The 21641-nt window shown below is 41.6% G+C and overlaps 1 protein-coding gene across 4 annotated transcripts in view; it reads right to left on the reverse strand.

Annotated features, from left to right (window-relative positions):
* Window positions 1–19171: 19171 nt before the first annotated feature.
* RHOBTB1 (Rho related BTB domain containing 1) overlaps window positions 19172–21641 on the reverse strand; it is a 61587-nt gene continuing 59117 nt past the window's right edge. For all 4 annotated transcript variants that reach the window (XM_039871895.1, XM_039871898.1, XM_039871897.1 and 1 more), the window contains one exon: window positions 19172–21375. In XM_039871895.1, the coding sequence (XP_039727829.1) occupies window positions 21206–21375 (170 nt within the window). In that variant the 3' untranslated portion in view covers window positions 19172–21205. The remainder of the gene's footprint in view (window positions 21376–21641) is intronic.

Below are 21641 nucleotides of genomic sequence, written 5' to 3' on the forward strand. Positions count from 1 at the left end.
AATTTCGGCTTCTGATTCAATCGGTCTGGGTGGGGCCTGAGAGTCTGCATTTCTAACAAGCTCCCTGGCGATACTGATACTGCTAGTCCATGGACCACATTTTAAGAAATGAGGGCTTAGAAGATAGTGGGGGGACCACAAAAGCGACTGTGAGGTTGAGAAGAGCAAGGTTTACCTCGTTGTCTGAGCACACAGGCCAGCTGGGACTTCCTAGTGATAGAAACTAGGAACAAATAAGAGGCCATCTGTCTACAGCCAGTGGTATTTCGGAAGCCATGTAGTGTGGTGAAAAGATCGGGATTTTGAGTTGTGTCGACATGGGTGTGAATCCCAAGGAGCCTGGTGTTTATTTTGTAGGGGATGGGGAGGCTTTGAAAGGTTTAGGTTTCTCTTGGTCAACTTGTTCCTTGGCCTCCTGCTAAGTGCTTCATTCGTGCCTGAGACACAGCCAGCCTTCAGAGGAAATGGCCCATCGTGGCCAGACTGAGGGATGCCTCCTGCCCAAAGCCACTTGCCCAGAAAGCAAGAAAGGTTTGAAAGTCCCCAGACCTCTAGCTTCAGTCAGGGTATACACTGGACCCTCATGACCCCTTTCCACAATGACGATGGCTTTCTGGTCTATCTTATCTGTGCCTTACACCCTCCCTCCACAGACCAGCAGTATCTGTATCACCTTGTTAGAAACACAGAATCTTTGACTCCTCATCTCAGACCTTCAAAATCAAAGTCTGCATTTTAACAAGATTCCCAGGTGATATGTGCACACATTAGAGTTTGAAAAGATTTGCCTTACGCAACTCTTCTACCAGCACCCTTCAGCCTAGGGAAAGAAACTCACTTCATAAATTAGACAAATGCTTACACAGTCTTACTATGAGCCATGCAATGTTCTGAGAACCTTTCAAACATTAATTCTTCTAATAACCCGTCAGCCACATCACTGCACTCTTCTCTTGCCTAATGCCTGTGCCAGGGCCACCCTGCAGTGTCCAGGAGGGTGGCGAGCGCCCTGTTACATGGAGCACCCACACTGGCCTGGCCAGCTAGGAGATGACTGAAACCTCTTTCTGGGACTCAGCAAAAAGCAGAGCCTAAGGTGGGAGGGGAGCACTCTATCTCGAATACTCCTTTCTAAGTGTCTTAGAAAGCTTTCTGGGCTCTGACAGTGATTGCATTCCAGAAACGGGGTTGGTAGGTTAGCTTCTACTTCTCTCCAATGACTCCTCAATCTCCAGAGGGAGGGAAAAAATTGCTTTCTAAAATCTCAGGTCATGCCTGTGGGGTAAGTCTCTGGAGGGGAGAATCCGAGAGGGCCATTCTAGCACCTCACTCTCAGGGTGTGGTACTTTTTGCTGTTAGAGCAGTGGTTTAGAGCTTGGACTCTGAAGAAAGGCTTTCTCAGTTCACTTCTGAAACCCGTAACTTGCTAGTGGTATGGACTTTGGATAAAATGATTAACATCTCGGCCTCAGTTTCCCATCTTAAAAAAGGGATATAAAGTACCCACCTTACAAATGTGGAATGAGAAATAAATTAATATCCATAATGTACTTTGAAGCACTCAATTAACATTACCTGTTGTGGCGGTTCTGTCCCAAGTCAGACTTAACCTCCTCTCTCCATCTGCCAGATAGGCTTGGGTGGCTCACTATTCAGTAGCGCCAGAACCAAGCTGGGGTTTCCAGGGATTCCTCCAAAATTTGAAGAGGAGATTGGTGGGTTTTCTAGGTGAAGAGAGCTATGTTAGTTTCCTATTGTTAATGTAACAAAGGACCACAGTGTAGTAGTTTAAAACAACTAAAACAAATAGATTCTTTTATAATTCTGGAGGTCAGAAGTCTGAAATGGGGTTCAGCAGGCTAAAATCAAGGTGTTGGAAACAGCTGAGTTCCTTCTAGAGGCTCTAGAGGAGAATTGACTTTTTTTTTTTGCCTTTTCCATTTTCTGAAAGATATGTATTCCTTGGTTCATGAGCCATTCCTCAAGCCTCAAACCAGCAGCCTACCATCTGCCAATCTACCTTGCATCACTCCAAATTCTGCTTTGGTCTTAATCTGTCCTCTCACTTCCCTGCCTCTCGCATTCACCTGTAAGGACTCCGGTGATTACAGTGGGCTCACCTGGATAATCCAGGATAACCTCCTCATCTCACAAGCCTTAACTAAATCACACCTGCAAAATCTCTTGCCATGTGGCGTAACGTTCATAGGTTCCAAGAATTAGGATGGGAATATTTTTGTGACAGAGGCATTATTCTACCTATCAGAAAGGGCCAAAGAGATTCAGCAGCAGTTTACTTTGCCGAATAAAGGAAGAAAGCCCTTGTTAATTCTCAGAAGAGGTTGGTAGGAAGCGCTTGGTAACCAGAGGGCACTACCGTTGAGGGCATTCGCACGTGCCAAACCCTGCTGTAGGTGCTCCCATGATTTTTACCATTTAGTTTGCATACTAGCCCATTTTATAAGTGAGGAAATGGAGCTTGAGGGAGATGGGGTCACTTCTTTAGCAGCAAGGCTAGTGTTTGAACTCAATTGTGTCTGGTCGGAAAGCCCATCTTTTAACCACCACACCATGGATTTTATTCAGAGGAAAGCCAGCCCAGTGAGGCTTGCCCATTCGGAAGGCGTAATGTCCTCAATGGAATCCATTTTTACAAATACTGCTTGACTATTTCTACACCTGGGAGCTGGCCAGAGCAGAACTTGGCAGTAGGCTTTGGAGTCTCATTACTCAATGCAGGACATTGGGAGCCTCTTGTGGAGGAAGCCTCAGGTTGCTATGGGTCCCCTCTTGGCCTTATCTCAGAGCTCCATGGTTTCCAAGACAATGTGGCCCAGAAACCCAATGCCTTGTACTTCCTGGCCCAGCCTTACACCCAGCCCAGGGTAGGATCCTTGTAGATAAATAAATGAGAGCTTCTTATAGTGTGTAAACCACTCCACAGAATCAATGCTGCGCCTCTGGCAGCAGAGCTTTTGGCATTAAGAAAATTGGAATAGTTCAAGAAAAATGGAGATCACATTAAATGGCAGGGGAGAAGGAAACAAGGTTTGGGGAAAGCGCTGTTTTGTCATTACAGCCCTTGGAAATGGAACATTCAAGAGTGCAAACAGACTTGGGTAAAGACTCTCCCTGAGGGGATTACAGGCAGGGGAAAAGCCTGGGGGTGACTGTGGCAAAGTGTTTTTGTTCAGCGGGGGCAGTGCTCGCTCCATAGGAACCCTTGACCTTCCCTGCTTGGCTTCTTCTGGAAGCAGCTCTGGGAGAGCCCATTGAGCAAATAGGATTGCGGGTAAATAATAGAGAAGGAAACTTCTGCTTAATGTGAGAAAGAGCTTTCCGGCAACTAGAGCTGCCCAAGAATGGAATGGGCCAACATGGAGAGCGGTGAGCTCCCTGTCTTCAGCATTATTTAAGGAAAGGTCACACACAGACCTGTTAGGAAGCCTAGAGTAGGAGTGTCTACTGCAACCTTGAAGTCCCTCACTGGTGGCTTCAAAGAAGGCCCCATTAGCCTTTAAGTCCATGTTTGATTGGCTTGTGTCACCTATAGAAGTCTCTCAGGTTATTGCTGGGAGTCCCCAGGTGTTTTGCATATACTCAAATCAGTCTTCCTTTGTTCTTTTCAAGTGCCCTGGTTGATGTCACCTTCCTCCCAGTTGCTGGAGGAAGGCATCTGATGCCTAACACTGTCTCTTGGTAGACTCCATGATGATTTAGCTGATTGCCAAAAACTTTAGGTACCAGATGCACTGAATTCCCAAAGGACAGGAAGAAGGCAGTAAGGTGCTGGTAAATTTTTAATAACTGGCTCTCTGGAAAAAATGGAAGGCTCTGATTTGTAGTATTTTCCAATTTCTGTGATATAAATACTCCTACTGTGGCTGATTGCAAACTACTAACTCATGGTCAACTGACTTGCAAAATTCCTGAAAATTCAATAATTGATTTTCCTAAACTGGCGTGGGTCAGCTTCAGCACACCATTGGAAAAGAGTTTCCATTTCTGTCTGTCTTTCAGAGCCCATGCTCCTTGTGACCAGAGCACATTATGAAAGCGGCCGCTTGGTTTCTGTTTGTAGCACCCTTTTCCATAGCGGATCAGACCAAAGTTCTTAGAACAGGTTGGGGGACTAGACTATGTGCTCTCCGTACTTCTTCCTCACCCCCTCAAGCACAATGTTTTCCCGACTTTAGGCATCTGAACACTAAATCATCATTTTGGGAGGAATCTTCCCACGGGCACATCTCTTGTGCAAACAGTACCTCAAATAGAGGCTCTAGATCCTTTTTCAATTTCAGTTTAAGTTTATCTGGTTCTCCAAAGTGGCTGATCATAATTTCATGGAGAGCCTTATAAAAATATAGAATCCTGGGCTACCCCTTTCTTCAGAGATTCTGATTTGGTAGATAAGGCGCGGGGCCTGGAAATCTGTAATTTTCAAAAGTTCCCTTGGTGATTCTAATGATGAGACGTGTTTCAGAGTCACCACACATCAGTGTTTTGAAAAGGAGATTATTTAGAGAGCATAGCCTTTAATAGCCCTTCCAGAAGAGTCAAAGCTATTAAATCTGCTTCTCTATGGGATGATATTCCAATGAGGGGTCCTTTCTTTCTGCCTGCAGCAGAGCAGGCTTAAAGAGCCAAAGGTCTACACATATCACAATCCCAAGAGAGTGGCTAAGCAGGAGAGTGACAGTTGCCTAAGTAGCTCTGAACCATGTGTTCTTAATGACGGTCACCCAGTGTCAATGGGCTATGGTGGGATTATTCCTTGAACTCTGCTAACTCTGCCCTTCCTCATCCTTCCTCCCCAAGTCTTCCTCTCCACCGTGGGTCCCTGTTGCAAAGCTTGCTGCTCAGAGGTGGCCCTTGTATACCAGGATTCACCAGAAGCCAGAGAACTTTCTTCTTAGCCTGGCCTAAGAGAGAATGATCTCAGAGATAAGCAAAAAAGATAGAGAGGGTGAAAGGACTAAGGTGGCTGAGGTGGGAATTGAGAGAGGTCCATAAAATCTCAGGACATCTACAGAGCACTTTTGATAGAAATGGACACACTTTTTTTTTGTTGTTTCCTTCCTCGCTTCCCATTATTTATATAGAATGCTTTCTAATGGAAATGAAATTGGTTGTTCTCCTGGCACTGGTGGCTGGAACCGGTAACAGTCATATGAACCAAAATGCAAATGGCCTCAGGGTGAAGGAGGTTGGCTCTGCTCCAGAGAGGTGTTCTGTGCCTGGTGGCATCAAACTGTTACCGGAGAGTGGGGATCCTCTCCTGGAGCGTAGTCCAGGTTCTTGATATCTCGAACAAAGAATTGAACAAGACACCAAAATACAGCAGAAAAGAAATACTTTATTAGAAGGGAAAGTACACTTCCAGACTTGGAAGCGGGCCTAAGCAAGAGAAGCGTGGCTCAAAAGGCCTCGTAACAAAGCCTTTGGATTTTTATCCTTATTTGCTGTGGCTGGTTACTTTTCTTAGAGGGGTGGGCTTCCTTGATTGACAATTAAGACTGACAGGACTCAGTGATTCATCATTTGCTTTCTGTGCATGTTTGTTCCCAGATTTCGGTCTCTTATATTAATGAACTTCTGGGCATAGGCATCATGTTTTAATGATGGTATAATGAGGCTCAGGTGAGTTGAATGTTGTTGGGGTCTTCATTGCGCAGGTGCAAGTGACTGGCTTAAATTGGTACTTAATTCTCTGCTTATTTGTTTGTTTGTATGAGTTAAAAAATGCCTTCTGGCTTGCTTAATTGTGGGCGAATTAGGGCTGACCCCTTCTAGGATAGGATGACCTCAGTATCTTTGCAGGCAGACACTAAAACCCCTAACTGGCTTTCCTGCCTAACTCTTTTCTAAGAGCCATGAACTCTTTTATTATTAGTATGGATGTTGAGGAGTGGGAGGTCTCCTGCATCTGCTTCCTGCTGAGAAGGATCGTAGTCCCTGCCTACAGGGGTTTCATGGAGCTCTTTCTGCCTTAGTCAGGGCAGGGTCTTGGGTTTCCTGCTGAAGTGCCTCCTCAGTCCCTAGACAAGGACAAGAAGATATGAACTTGTTATTTAAATCATGTATCTGTTAATTTCTATTATTGATTTGCCAATTAAATGAGTAAAGGAAAACAGGCTTGGTTAATGTATGTCTTAAAGAGTAAAAAAAGACTTTTGATCTAAAGTCCCCTCTCCTCTCAGACTCTAAGGGCCCTGTCTGGCCTAACAGCTATTTCTGCTAACAATGGGCTGATGACCCTTATCAATAGCCAGAGGATCTGAGGAGTCACCAGTTTTGAGGCAATTATTTGGATTTGAGGGAGAGGGACTTTCTTTTTTCTTTTTTTCCCAAAGAAAGGAGGGAATAAAACTTAACTAGGTTTACTAAAAAGATTAAGAACTCTGCAAGAGATGTCCTGTATCATTTCTTGCTAAAAGATTAAGAATTTTACAACTGATGTCCCATATAAAAACCAACCTCACTCTCTGAGGATAAATGTAGAGTGGACAACAAGAGATTGGGCCTCTCAGTTTGGGAACCCCAGGTGCTTCCATGTCCCTTCCTGGTGGCTCTGAACCCACCTTGCCCCTAGAGCTGGGAGAATTGAGACTTGAGATGACTGTGGTAATTTCCCTCCTACATAGTATGCCTAAGGACCCTTACAATAAATCCTCATTGCTGTTATTTGCAGACTCTGTATTTCTGCCTTGTGACCCAAGGAACTTGACAGAATGATTGGAGCTTCACCTCCAGTTTTAACTCATCAATTAAGGATCAGAATGCCAAACACTATACTCTCAGTTTCCCCAATATTACAGAGCCCGAGGGTATGTTTGCCTGTACCAGGGTGAAGCGGGGAGTCTGAAACATTTCAATCTTCATCCAAAGTGACAACCCAGACTACAGGGCCTGCTATGAGCAGTGAAGTTTAGAGCAGCAACGCCTGTATACAACTGTATGCAGGAAGTACTGCATGCAAGAAGGCTTAGGGCTGGGAATGGGGATAAATAGGGAATGAAACTTGGGTTAGACTCTCACTAGCCATCTGTCTGTGTAATGTAGAGGCTCAATCACTCTGCCCCTGATCCCGCCTTTCTCCGAGCCTCAGCTTGTTCTATGCTTACACACTGGCATTGATTACCTTAAATCTCCTATTGGGTTCACACTGATGCCTCCTAAAAGACTAGCGGTTTGTTTACATAATCTCTAAAGTTCCTTCCATCTTCCTAATTTCCAAGTTTGCTGCCAAGACACTTGAGGGCAGGGAATAGGTTTTTTTATGTCATTGTTATCTCTCTCAGTGAGATGTCTTCTAAACTGAGGTTACTAGAGAAATACTGTGTCCAGCTGGCCTCCTGCCTCTGTAGAAAATGAAGATGCAGCTGCAGAGCCCATGTCTGCCAGACTTGGGGCTCATCAGTTAACTATACCTGCAGATTATGACATGGGTGAACTTTGGATGACTTCACAATCCCATCACACATTAAATTTAAGCCAACTAATGATGTGAAAATGAGATGCGCATTTCATTCAAAGGACCCTGGAACCTAACACTGTGACTCTGTGCACATAGAGATAAGAGGCTTTATGGGTGTGAGACAGTTTGCAGATAAGGACTCAAGTAGAGAACAGAAGGGTTATTAGTGGTAAGAGGGAATTACAGTGGGCAGCGTGTGGAAATACCTTGAGTGTAAGGCCAAAGAAATTGGCCCTAGATTCAGTAACTTCTACTAACTCTGTGTGGCCTGGGGTAAGTGCTTACATTCTCTGGCCCTCGGGATTCTCATAAATAAAATTTCGATTTTATATAGTTGAAATGATCAGCTGTTTCTTTTATTTCCTGAAGATTCGAATCAGTTGTGTTGTCCTACTTAAAGAAATTCGTCCACAGTTTTGTGTTAGTTCAATGATTATTTTATTTTACATTGAGATCTCTAAAGTTAAAAATGATTTGGAAGTATGGATGTATTTTATATTTTCTTTTCAAGTGGCTATCTAGTTGTCTGAACACCATTTATCAAAAATTTCATCTCTTTCCCAGTCATATGAAATACAGCTTTAATCATAGGACAAATGTACTTGAGCATATGTTTATTATTTCCATTTCTATTTCTATTCTATTCCATTTTTCCTCTCTATTCTTATGCTGATATTAACTGTGTTAATTGTAAATTCTCCTTACATATTTTAATATCCAGTGGGCTATCCTATTTTTTCTCCTTGTTTTTAGAGATTTCATAGGATCTTAGTCTGTTCAGACTGCTTTAACAAAATGCCACAGACTGGGTGGCTTATAAACAACAGAAATTTATTTCTCACAGTTCTGTAGGATAGCACTGAAAGTCTGAGATCAAGGTGCCAGCAGATTCTGTTTGGTGAGGGCTCACTTCCTGGTTCATAGACTGTGGTCTTTTCTCTGTGTCCTCACATGGTGGAAGAGGTGAGGGAACTTTCTGGGGTCTCTTTTATAAAGTCACTACTCCCATTCATGAGGGCTCTACCCTCATGACCTAATCAGTTCCCAATTACCCCATCTCCTAATATAATCACATGCGGGGTAGGTGTCAACACAGGTTTCAACACAGATTTCAAGACATGTATGTGAGGGGGAACATGAACATTAGGTCTATAGCACATGGCTAATGTTATCTCTCTCTATGAACTTTAGAATAAATTTGTCTATCTCTGATCAGCAAACAAACAAACAAACAAACAAACAAATGTAGCATGCAAATGAAATAAAGGAACAAGTATTGCAGTGAATTCAAATTCCTGTTCTGGTACCAAGTGTGTAAACCTCGTAAATGCTTTAGCCTGTCTAGGTCGTTTTCTCATCTGTGAAACAAATGGAAGCTGTATAGCAGAACGCTGCAGAGTGGAATTAGAATCAGACAGAGTGGGGTCCTGCCACATCCTCCCTGAGCCTCTGCCTCCTCACTGCAATTCAGGGTTTACATTAGGGCAGATGTGGATGTATTAGGATTGTTATGAGGACGGTGCCAGGCTTATAGTGAGTGGAAAGAAAAATAGTTAGTAGTTGTGTGCTTGGGGGTCTTTTAGTTATCTTTTCCTGCTTCCAGGTTCTACCTGGTAAAGAAAAGAGATGAGCAGCCTAAGGCAATCAAAATCTCAGCTACATTCATGGTGTCAAGCACCCAATAATCCTGAATGTCAGGGTTTTCTGGTAAAGCTGGATTGGAGACCTTGGCTGAGGCCTTGGGCCAAGTGAGGGCCGCCTGCTACTTCTCAAAGACAGACCTTAGTCCCTGTCTGTGGGGAGCTGTTGGGTGGCTCAAGAAGCCCAGCTGACTTCAGGAAGGGACATAACCTCCTTTGCTAGCAGAGAAAGGAAGGTCCCCAAGAGAATGGTGACCTCTAGGTTGCCTCTGGAAGTTCTGACCCAGAGGTTCTCTCTGTCAGGTAAGAAATATCAGAAAGTCCTGGCCCTTCCTCCACTTCCTCGAGGCAGGGATTAGAGTTACTGCACAACCCTGTCCAGTGAGTTGTCATACTCATGCCGACCAGGTCAGCCCCTGCTCTGTAGGGGCGGAACCAACAGGGGTAGAGAGAAAGTCTGGAAGTGTTGCCCAGGACCCCACTGTCGTGGAGAGGGGTGTGAAAACTGCTGAAACGTGGGCCGGGGGCTGAGAGTTCCTTCTAGAATGTTGTGCCTTCACAACATTCGTACCGTTGTGAAGAGCTTGAGCTCAAAGTATTTGCAAATCTGGCAATTGGATGGCTTTAGGAAACCTCCTAGATGAATACGTTTTCTGACACCTGTCTCAGACATCATCTGCCATGTTTCCATTCACCTTGAATGATCTGAATATAAGTTCCTGTTGAAGTTTGTGAAAGCCAAGAGCAGAACATCTGGAACTTTATAATACCAGATGCCCAGGAATACATAAGAGTTAGTGGTTTTGATACAAAGAGACAGGATGCCTGTTTTTGGAAATGTTACCCTGGGAGAAGGGATGCATTTCTCCGCCTCAACACCCCCTCCTCTGGCTCTCATCACTGCACTGGAGCCTCCTGACGGACATTCCTGCTGGCCATTTCTTCCCACTTCCCTCTTTCTGTGTGCGCATGTGTGCACGCGTGCTCGCACACGCGCACACACACACACACACACACACACACACACACACGCAGCCTCCTTAGAGTCAGAGAGAATGAGCAGCCAGAAAGTGGTTGGGGTTGCAGCCAGGGCAGGGGCTGGGCAGAAGGTAGAACAATGAGTTTACCTAGAAATGACCAAGAGACTATTTTCAGAGAAGGAGCTATGTGGGAGGCCAAGTCACTGCTTGTTTGTTCTGATGGTAAAACAGACAAGTGAGTGGTGATGTGTATAATGACAGAACTTCAAGGCTGAATTCTTTTCCAATTCTAAGCTCAGATAGCTACTTCTAGTTATCTCATGAACCTTTTGGGCCTCCTTGAAGATGGTTGTACAAACGGATAGAAACTCAAAGAGGCTTGTGTAGTGGAATGTCCAAGGGGAAAGAGAGCTGCTTCTTGAAGCTTTATGGTCCTGATGCCAGTCCCTGAATTGAGTGAGTCAAGCATATAACCCGGGAAAGAGTGCCTGGTGGCTGAGGGGATAGGATGTACAAAGACCACAGGAAAAGAACACATTTAGCCGATTAAAGGCTCGTCAAGAAGACCGGCGGGGCTGGAGCACAATAAGCAAGGGTAGGAGTAGCAGGGGAAGCAGCCAGGAAGGAATCAGGACAAATCAGATAAGGCAGTAGTTCTCAACCTCCATGCACATTAGAATCACCCATATGCTTTAAAACACAGATATCCAGGCACCATCCCTTCAGTATTTTGTATTGACTTTTAAGCTCTCTGTTTCCTCCACCGAAAAGGAATATTGTTGCTGTCACTATTGCCATTTATGAAGAAATATTTGGTTTTTGAACTTTTACTGAATAAAAGGCCATTAGTTCAAGGTCAGACCCTCTCTGGAGAGTTTGTGTGAAGGTAACGAGAGGACATGACTTTAAAAGAGATTGTTTTTTACCTGGGAGATCCAATAGGCAAACAGCTGGGATTCTTTGGGGTCAATAATCTTCAAACAGTTAAAGTTGCTAAAACATGGTGGCTGCCCACTGGTAGAGGCAGCCATATTAATGGCCAAAAGCTTGGGTAAAGCGGGCAGAGTTCCTGTCTAAGTGAGCATGGGTTAATGTAGGAATCAGGCATGAAAAATTAGAGAGCAGTCTTAGCAGTAAATTTGTTTATGAAACAAATGTAAGTGGTGCCAGACCTTTTCCTCCTGCTCTGGGCCATGACTCCACCTTTTCTCTTTTTGGGCATAGAGTATCCTTCATTGCCTTTCCATCTCCTTTTCCTCGCTTCACCAATCAAAAGCCAGCTCTGGAAAACCATTCCACTTTTTCGTGCTAAGGTATTGTGGCAGATGGCAGCAACGATATCTCTCATTCCATATGCGCTTCTTACGAACTGACCTTGACAGTCCTCCCATTGAGTGGTGGAGTCTGTGTCCTCTCCCCCTGAACTTGGATAATCCTTTTTGACTGCCTCGACCACATGATCCTGAGATTAAATAAAAAAATATGCCATGTACTTCTACCGTCTTCTTTGGGGATACTCACTCTTTGAACCCAGCTGTCATTCTTTAAGAAAGCCCAAACATGCCCAGGCAGGGAGATCCCCGTGGAGAAAACTTATGAAGGTGTTCTAGTAAACAGCCCTGCTGAAGTCTCAGCCAAGAGCTGGAGTCAACCAAATGTATGAGTGTAGGCACCTTCAGATGATTCCAGCCCCTAGCCATTTAGCTGCCCCTGGCCTTCAAGTCTTAGCTGAGGCCTCAAACATTGTGAAGTAGAGACAAGCTGGCCCTGCTGTGTCCTCTCTAAATTTCTAACTCAATTCATGTCTTTACTCAAATAATACCTTCTTGGAGAGGACCTCTCTGACCACCATTGTCTAAATTAGTATTTTTAAAATTGAGATATAATTGACATATAACATTATATTAGTTTTGGATGTACAACATAATGATTCAATATTTGTATGTACTACTAAATGATCTCTACAGTAAGTCTAATTAACATTTGTCTCCACACATAGCTATAGATATTTTTTTTTTTTCCTGTGGTGAGATCTTTTAAGATTTGGTTTCTTAGCAACCTTCAAATATACAATCCAGTATTATTAACTATAGTCACCATGCTGTATATTACATCCCCAGACTTATTTTATAATTAGACGTTTGTTCTTTTGACAACCTTCACTTATTTTGCCCTAAAATGATATTCTTGATTATTTTCTATCTTCTTCCTTTTTTTCTTCATAGCACTTATCTGTTAAAAATACATATTTGTTTGTTGGTTTTCATTGCCTGCTTTCCACACTGGAATATAAACTCCATGATAATAGGGACATTGGTACTTAGAAAAATGCCTGCACATATTAGACAGGTATCTGTGCAATTAATATCTGTGGAATAAATAAAACTTGACAATTATGCTATTAGTTCATTCTCCCAGAATCATGTCACACACTGTTAAGCAACCCCAGCTCTCTTTGCCCTGGAGCTTAGATTATGGCTCAGAACAACCCAAAACATGGTCATGCATTACTGATCTGAGTTAGCAGATGAAATGAAACCTGTTTTCCATACTTCATCTATAGTATTAATTTTGGCATGTTTATTTATTGTCTTGTTTGGGTGGGTCCAACTAGATTCTTAGATGCTCTCTGAAGCCATAGATTGGGTCTCATGTTATTTTTGATGCATAGTAGAAGTTCAGAGATTCCTGGATGAATTGAAATGATTTGTGATAATCTTTAGATCAACCCCTTGGCAAGGTAGAAGAAGAACTAAATCAACACAGGATCACAAAGCTTCTAAAGATAAGACAAAATATAGCAGATGGGAAAGTTAGTTGTGATGCCAGAAATTTGGGGTTTAAGATGTTCATTAAGAACCTCTGTAGGATTTGAAAAGTGGAACCTTTTCACCTATTTACCACACAGCATTCAAGATTTTCATTTGCATCATCTACTTGCATATGGCATGATGTTGTTCAAATGGAATTTCTACAGAGCTAGGACTAGAAGCAGGATTCGGACTTAGGGTGAGGGAGAGGGTTGGATGGAAAAGTGACAGCTGTAACGCATCCTCCAGACTTGAAGATCAAAGTGAATCTGTTATCAGAGTTTGCTGGGATCTTGAATTATCTTCAACCTGGGAGGCCCTGACTTCCTGGGTAGGTTTTCGGTCAAGACACTCTCAATAGAAGCATTGAGAAGCATTTCAGTCTGATATTTTGAGGGCCTCTCTCATATCAAATGTTTTTAATAAAAGAGACATATCTTAATTGGTTATGAATGCAATCATTTCTGCTTTAGAACACGCGTAGTTGAGAAGGATATCCCCATTGAAACTGAGATGAATGCCGGTTTTGGAAAGAGCTAGTTTCAAGATTATCACCATAGAGACATCGTTTACCCCTATTACCCATATATCCATCACTCAGAAACAACCCAAACTGTGAAAAGAAAATAAAAAGATACTGGGATGAGCTTATTTACTTCCCCACCCACCCTCAGCAAGTTGCAAGAAGATATATGGATCAATAAAACCATTCTCTTCTCCACAGAATTATCTGATTAAGACCAGAAAACTTATTCAAGGGGAGATGCTGCCCTATAGCTGCAGCTGGCAGAATCGCTTAGCCTTTGGGCAGTTGGAGGAACACTCTGTTAATTTATTAACGCTAGGAGTTGGGTCTAGATTCCATCTCTTAGGCTCTGAGCAATGACTTTAGGTCCTATGGTAGGCTTATCAAAATTAGGCCACGAACAGCATGAAAATCAGGCAGTTGGTATTAAAATAAAAATTTTAAAGTTTGCCTTAAATCTTTAGACTTCAATCGTTTTTCCTGGATTGATTTTTCTCTGTGTGTAGGGAGACAGTGGGAGACTCTAGAGAGAATCAGAATTGCAATCTTGAGCCTTTTTCAGAAATTACTTAAGTCTATCAAATTTTGCATAACAGCAATTTGTTTAGGTTCAAGTAAATCATTATTAAATTTATTTTGCACAATCTGGAGAAAATTCGATGATGCTTTTACAAATAATGTCTTGTATACATTTTTGGAACGATGATTATGTTTGAGATTCTATAATTTTAAAAAGTTAATCAAGGAGAATTTATCATTTGATGTTCTTCAAATTAATTTCAGAAGCTTTTTGACATAGAAGTGAAAGAGGATGCAATGTTTTTCATTCACATTTACTCATTAGCACACAAAACTTCTATCAGGGAGCCCCATCAAATAGTTTAGGTTGTTTTTCAGAATTTCAAAATAGAGGTTAGTGGTCAGATCAGTCCCAGATGAGCTTGGGTCCTTTTTGCTTTCCGCCTTCTATGTTCTTTCGCTTACCTTTAAGAGCCCACACCTGTGATTCTCAGTGGTGGATTTCCTTCATGCTATTGGGGCTACTTTCCCCAACTCTCCAAAGCCAGAGAGGCTAAAATATCCTCAAGTTTACCCATATTCCCTACTCCTCCTCTGCTTGGAGCACTTAGCCTTGACCACCAGTGGTGTAGGAATATGAAAGCCCAATTTGAGGCGTAGTTTACAGTCTAGAGCATGCCTCGAGACCAGGCTCAGTGGGATTGCCTGACACCATACCTCTGCGTGGCTTCTTACCTTCCAGCTTCCTTCCGCTTCCCTTGTTGATCTTACCTAAGGGCACTTACTAAATAAAGCACTCACATGTGACTCTTCTTTTCAGGGGCTGCTTCTGGGGAAACCACTACCTTCCCCATAAGGTAACGTTGTGGGAATTAAATTAGGTAAATGCAAGAAAGCACTTATTGTGTTTGGCCACGATATATACTAAAAAATGTTAACTGTTATTATTATGATTCTCGCATCAGTTTTTTGAACTTTGATAATTTGGTGCTAAGACTTGAAACATCAATCTATCCAGTTAGGCGTGATGAAGAAACATTTGAATAAGACTGAAGGAGCATGTGAAAATGCATCTTAACATACCAAGACCTCATCGCCTTGGCTATTTATGCAATTGTAAGCAAAATGGCAGTAAGGATAGCCAGCAGTACAGAAAGAATCTGCTGGGGAGAGAGTCCGCCTCAAAGTTTTTTTTTTTTTTTTTTAAAGATTGGGAACCCCATTTCTCTAAGAGTTGGAAATTTCAGATGTCTGGTCACTTACTATGACTACCTATTTTAAAAGAAATCTCTCAGATATATAAAGGAAAGGCCGTCCTGGCCATGGTGGCAATGAAGTTCAAACATCTCAGTGGGGGTGGGGCTGAGAGAGAATCACAGTGGTCTGAACACACTCCATCTAATGAATTAGGTGTTGCCACTCTATGCTTTAACACTGAGAGGAGGAAACTAGGGGAAAGGGAAATTTTATATTCGATATGATTCTACAGAATTCAAGAGTCATAAAGAATCTGAAGGGCTCTGGAATAGTTTGAACAATCTATAGAATTTGTACTGGCGGGTTACTTTTTCTTTATACTTGATGTGTGAAATAATAGAATTAGAAAGCAATCTTCGATGGCAGTGCACAAACTCACTAGAAACTTTTTCAAGGCAGACAGAAATCTTAATATTCCTGATGGTTGCTCTTGAGGAACCATCTTGTCCTCTCAGATGACACAAAATACCAAGGCCAGATGGGATTATCTAACTCATTCCAATATCTAACAACTTTCATCATCAGGAAAGTCTCTTTCTCTCAGGCAGCAGGACGTTAAGCCCAGTTTCTCCACTTTTTTTTCTTTTTTTGGCTAGAGGACAGCCAGTCTCCAGGCTGGTCCAGAATCTTTCAGATTCTTTATGACCCTTAAATTCTGTAGACTCGTATCAACTTAGTGTTAGGAGCAGGGAAGAATTTTCATCGCTGAGCCCAACCAGCAGTGGGTTCCCATGCATGTTCATCACCTCAGGACACGTAGATTCAGTATGTCTGGAATGGGACCTGAAATCGATTTTAGATCTTGATCTCAGGGCATGTACAAAGTTCACTGTAGTGCTAGGGAGTAGAAATTGACTAGTGGTTTTTATCACCAGTGGAATGGAGAGTAAAATGTGGAAGCAGTCTAAGAACACTATGAAGACTTGGGAAAAGAAGGCTGGATGCACATATTGTAACATGGCTGGGTTTCCAAAGTTAGTGTGGAGTATGGAAAGCAGATAGGATGACATTTATGATGTAACACCATTTGTGTAATGATCACATACATGAAACGACACTGTATAGAAGGATATCCACATATTTAAAGCCATACATTGAAAATCTTATGGGGGTTGGATATTATGGAAGAAGGAGAAAATAAAAAAGAAAAGCCCTTATACTGACTGAAAATGACAGTGCTCAGCAGTGAGGAGCATTGAGGAGTCTGGTAAACTAGACTCTCTGCATCTGATTTTTAAGAAAAATAAAAGAAAAATGACTGGGAGCAATAAAAAAAGTGCTCCAAGTAAATCGGAGACTTAGCCAAGTTTGGCTTTGGGGTGGCCTAGTCCTTATTCCACAGAGACAACGCAGGTCGAAGGGGTGGGGGTCACTCTTGGAAAGTGCCATACTCTCCTCTACCCACCACCTGCCTTTTCTCTCCAGCCTATTTTTTTTCTTTTACTTTCCCATAGTTCTTATTTTCTAGTTTTTAATCACTGTCATGAAGCACTAACCAGCAAGGTTGGCACTTGATTTAAGAGAAAGGCAGGAAAAGATCACATTGTTCTATTTTGCAACATGCGGCATTGTACTCTCTCTTGGATTTCTTGCCTTGGTAGTCAACACGTCCTTAGTACACAGGTTCATTTACTGAATGCTTACTACGTGCCAGGCACTGCACCAGGTGCTTTACCTAAATCATCTCGTTTAGTCTGCACCAAAAACTCAGTGAAGCCTGTTCCTATTTTTTAGGTGACTAAAGCTTAGAGTTTGTGTATCTTTTCACACAACAGTTCGACTTAACATTCCATGGGTATTATCACTCCATTTGAGACTGTCATGAATTGTCAAACCAAAAGGATGTTTCTTTTATTAGACTGGGAGAAAATAAGAAAAATGCCCAAACTTTGGTTTGCATTCACACAGAGAAGTGAATCAAGTTCTTTTCTCATTGAACACCTGTAAAATATAACCATTCTTGTCTTTGGGGTTGAGAATGTTTACCATAGGGCCACATTTGGGTATCATTTATTTCATCTACATTCTACTGGAAATTCATATCACTAAAATGTTCTGTTTCTATAGAAATGGTAAATAATAGGAGTGAGTTGCTGGCAAGCCACTTCATGTCTCCTACTGTTATTTCTAGCTAGCATTTTCATGTCTATGAATTTGCGACTATATGATTGATTGACTCCTACCCAAGAGTTACCTGCTCCTAAATGATTTCCATATTTTGTAGACTATAGTCTGTAAATATCTTACTGATGAGATAACCTGCCCATGAACTCAGTGAAAAATCATGCATCTAAATGACTTAAGTAAAAATACCCTATTTAGAGGTACCATCAGCACAGGGTGGAATTTTTCAAATGCAGCCAAAGGAAACAGTATTGCTTCTCCAGAAGCACTGCTTTTATAGGAGGTCACCAGTGTTGTCACACCAGTGCCTTTTCATGTTGCATATAGCACCTGCCTAATTGGAAATTCCAAAGAGCGAAGTCTTCATTTGAAAATAAATTAAGTCATGAGATACAGAGTAATGTTATAAATTAGCATTTTAAAAGAAAGAGAGTATATCTATAGCTCAGAGTACTTAACTCAGCTTCCATGGCTTTGGTCAGTGGCCCTTCTTCTTTTTTTAGATTTTAATTGCTCTTATCCTTTTTTTTTTTGCTTCATTATGCTGCTTCTTGATTACTTACACATATATACACACGACACGAACATTCTCCCTGGCTAACCTCTAACATATCTTTTATGCAATAGTCACATTCTTTTAGAAAAAAGGATTTATTGCTACTCATCTACTAGCATCCAATTAGGGCATTCAATTAAAGAAATATCCTATTTGTATGTATAGACATGTATATGTATATGTATATGTATATGTATATGTATATGTATATGTATATGTATATGTATATGTGTGTGTTTACATTTAAAACCCAATTCAAGAAAAAGCCTGATCAATCTTCAGCTTCCAGAAAAGAATTCATTTCAGAAATGCTGCAGTCATAAAATAGTCTCCAAACTTGGGATTCACTTTGTATTTTCCTCTGATTAGTAGAATTCATTCTACTTAGCTGATGTCACAATGCTAAAAAACTGAAATTTGACAACTGATGTACCATACAACTGGGGCAAGTGTGAAAAAAATTCTTAGAAATACTGGATTCTTGCTCTTGAATGTCCATAATGAAAATACTTGAGTTACCTCCAAAGTTGGATTTGTGGTTCCTATAATGCCAATATAGGGTTGTTGAGAGCCTTGATGATTTGCGAGGCATTGCCCTAAGAAAAAGTTAGACTAAGACTTTCTATAGGTAAGACTCCACTGGTGTGCATTATGTAAAAGGTGCCATGATCTGGACCACCCACTTTAAAAAGGTATGGGAATGATTGGGAACCTCACTGTCTTCTTTCTGCAGTTATTTTTATAGTTGTCAACTCCTTTCCATGTAGTTATGGGAAATTTGCCACTCAGAACATCCCTTTACGGGATCTCATTGGAGACTCTTCTTCCATCTGGGCTTGGGTAAACATTACACCACCTAGAAGTCCAGAAATTGTTAACACATTTTCCCAAAGTCTTTCTCAGATGTGCTTCTGAAGAAAAGACTGATATCCATAAGCCCACCAATGCAACCTTTCACTTGATTGCGGCAGATTGCCCAAACCCATATTAGGGTAGAGACATTTCTGTTGTTTTCCCAAAGCTGTACTATGTCTAGTGACATAATGGTATTAGCCAAGAGCAAAGAACCAGACCCCTCATTTACACCGCAGTGCTGGAATCTCCGCTGGCAACACCGAAAACAAAGATGACAGTCATTCAAGCTGCCTTGTTGCTGGAGCACACACAAGCACCTTTAAAGTTTTGAAAGTTTTTAAAAAAGCTATTAACGTTACATGCATGATAATGATTGTAGTCCTTAAAAACAAGTCAAGTAATTTTATAGCTAAACAATTTTATTGGCTTTTTTTTTTTTTTTTTGTGAAATAAAAAACACAAACCACCATGGTTAAAGGCCATAATCAGCATCAACCAAATGAACCAGCCACTTGGTTACAGTAGCTGATAACAAACACTAGTGGATATTATTGCTTATACCCCAGGTTCATTTATACATCCATGACATTTTGGCAAGATTACAATCAAATGGGAGCTTTGGTTGTATAAATTCAACTCTGACTACACATTGAAAACTCAACCTTTGCCATTTTATGATGGGATATATGCCTATTCTTCCTGAGTCTTGGTCTTGATATTTATCCTCTCATTCTGTCTCCTTTCTCCTTCCATAATGATTGACAATCCTATTGACAAAAAATTAAAGTAGATGCACTTACAACCATCTATTCCTACTCTATTGTCCCCCTCCCTTGTCATGAGAGGGTGATGCATTTCTGGGACTCTCCAAATTCTTATCTGGTATGTTTCCACTATCACTAATAAATACCCATCTATAATCTGGATAGACTTTCAAATATATATGATGGTCAACAATGGAGTTTGGACTCAGCTGTCTCTTTTCCAACTTCCGAAAGCTGGAAGAAAAGAAAAAAAAAACAACACAAAAATCCATAGCTTCTAGCATCAGTAAATTCACCTCCCAACAGAATAAGCCCAAGCCCCCACCATACAACCCATGGTAGATGTAGAGTTGCGGCCTTAAAATGCTGCGTATGAATGCTGTAACATTTTAATTTATAGAGAAGCAATGATTGACTGCCTCTTGAGAACTCCCCTGCTCAATACTTTCTATTTTAACACTGAAAACTCAGAATGACAAAGGGTCAGATCGAACTCACAATAGCACCATTTCCTAGACTCTTGGAATAAGATTCTTGTCTGCACTGGAAAATGCAAGGACCCCAGAAGACCCAGCCTCCAGCTTTGTGCCTTCACAGGCCCCACTGAATTTCAGCAGGGGTGGGTAGTCTGCCTTGGCCTACTTCTGCAGCGACATGGATTTTCCCTGGGAAGAGTTAAAAATATGTGTCTCACAAAGTGAAGTTGGCTGCAGGTGAGAGACCTGAGGAAGCTTGTTTCTGGTGGTGAGATGTGACAAGCCTGCAGACAGTGGGACAGAGTTCGGGGACCCTTGTCCTGACCCAACTCCATTCAAGTCAGTAGAGAATCCGCATGCAGAAGCATGGCGAGATCACAGAATACTGAGAGACATACACCCTAATACAGCAATCCAAACACCAACACTCTTACGCTATCTTTTGTATTCAGGTCCACCAGTGAGTTTGCCCTGAATAATGCTGGGATTTAATAAGCCCTTCTAATGATTATAAAGATTATCCTCTTGAATCTAGACATTTTAAACAACAGAAGATTGGATATCACTATATTTTACATGGCACATATAACCATATAATTACTAGCACTTACACGGCAAATATTGTAAATACACTTTCTTGGAGTTGACTTGGTAATTATACCAGTGTTATTCAGCAGAACAAAGATTAAACACTCTCTAACTTGCACTTTGGGGAATTTCATTCCAACCCTTTAGTTCACAACAAAAGGATAACCCTCTAATTATGTAGTAATGCTCTGTGGTCATGTGGGCAGAGAATCACAGGGCGTCTTCATGGTTAATTTGTGGCCTGTAAAATAAAGTAATACATAGTATTTTCATTTCAACAAAATACAAGAGACCATATAAAAATATTTTCCAATTTGGAATTTGAAACATGAAAGCTGGATTTTTTTCCTTTGTATAAAAAAACCCAAAATAATGGACTAAAGTTTATTAAGCCTTCTAACAAAAAATATACATATAAGTTTAAGGAATGCAGTGAGCGTCAGCTTCCCTTTTTATCCAGGCTCATTGATCGTGAGCTTGTGCTTTGATCCTAACAAAGATAAATGCACAAACGTGGAGGAAGATCAGTGCCTGAAACCTGAACTACATCTTATCTCTAATAATAAGACTAATTTTATAGTAGTGCTTTTAAAAGTGGTGTGTTGGATTACTGATTTTTTTTTTTCTTCCTCCTCAGGCGACTGCTGGAGATGAATTCCAGAAGCACCACTTTCGTCTCGAGTGATGTTTATTTAGTGCAATATCTTCCTTCTCTCGTTCCCGTTTCACGCGCTGGTAATGGTCTTCTTCCTTCAGGTACCACACAGGGGGCCAGCGGTGGCGCTCAAAGTATTCCTGGTTGTCTGGTGAAGAAAAAGGGTGACTGATCTTGTTGTTCATTGATTGCTTCTATGTGCTAGGTTCTGTGTTTAAAGCTTCACGTATATGATTAACATACATACCCTCTCAACAATCAGATGCGCAGGGACTATGATTAGGACCATTTACCGACTGTGACACTGAAGTCACGAGAGGTAGAATCACTTGCCCTAAAGTCATATATGTGGGCACAGAGAACCTGAACCCAGGACCACTTGATTTAGAGTATAAGCTTGCCCTGAAGGCTGCC

This window comes from Pteropus medius, unplaced genomic scaffold, assembly GCF_902729225.1.
Source record: "Pteropus medius unplaced genomic scaffold, Ma_sr-lr_union100, whole genome shotgun sequence".
Taxonomy (NCBI): Eukaryota; Metazoa; Chordata; class Mammalia; order Chiroptera; family Pteropodidae; genus Pteropus; species Pteropus medius.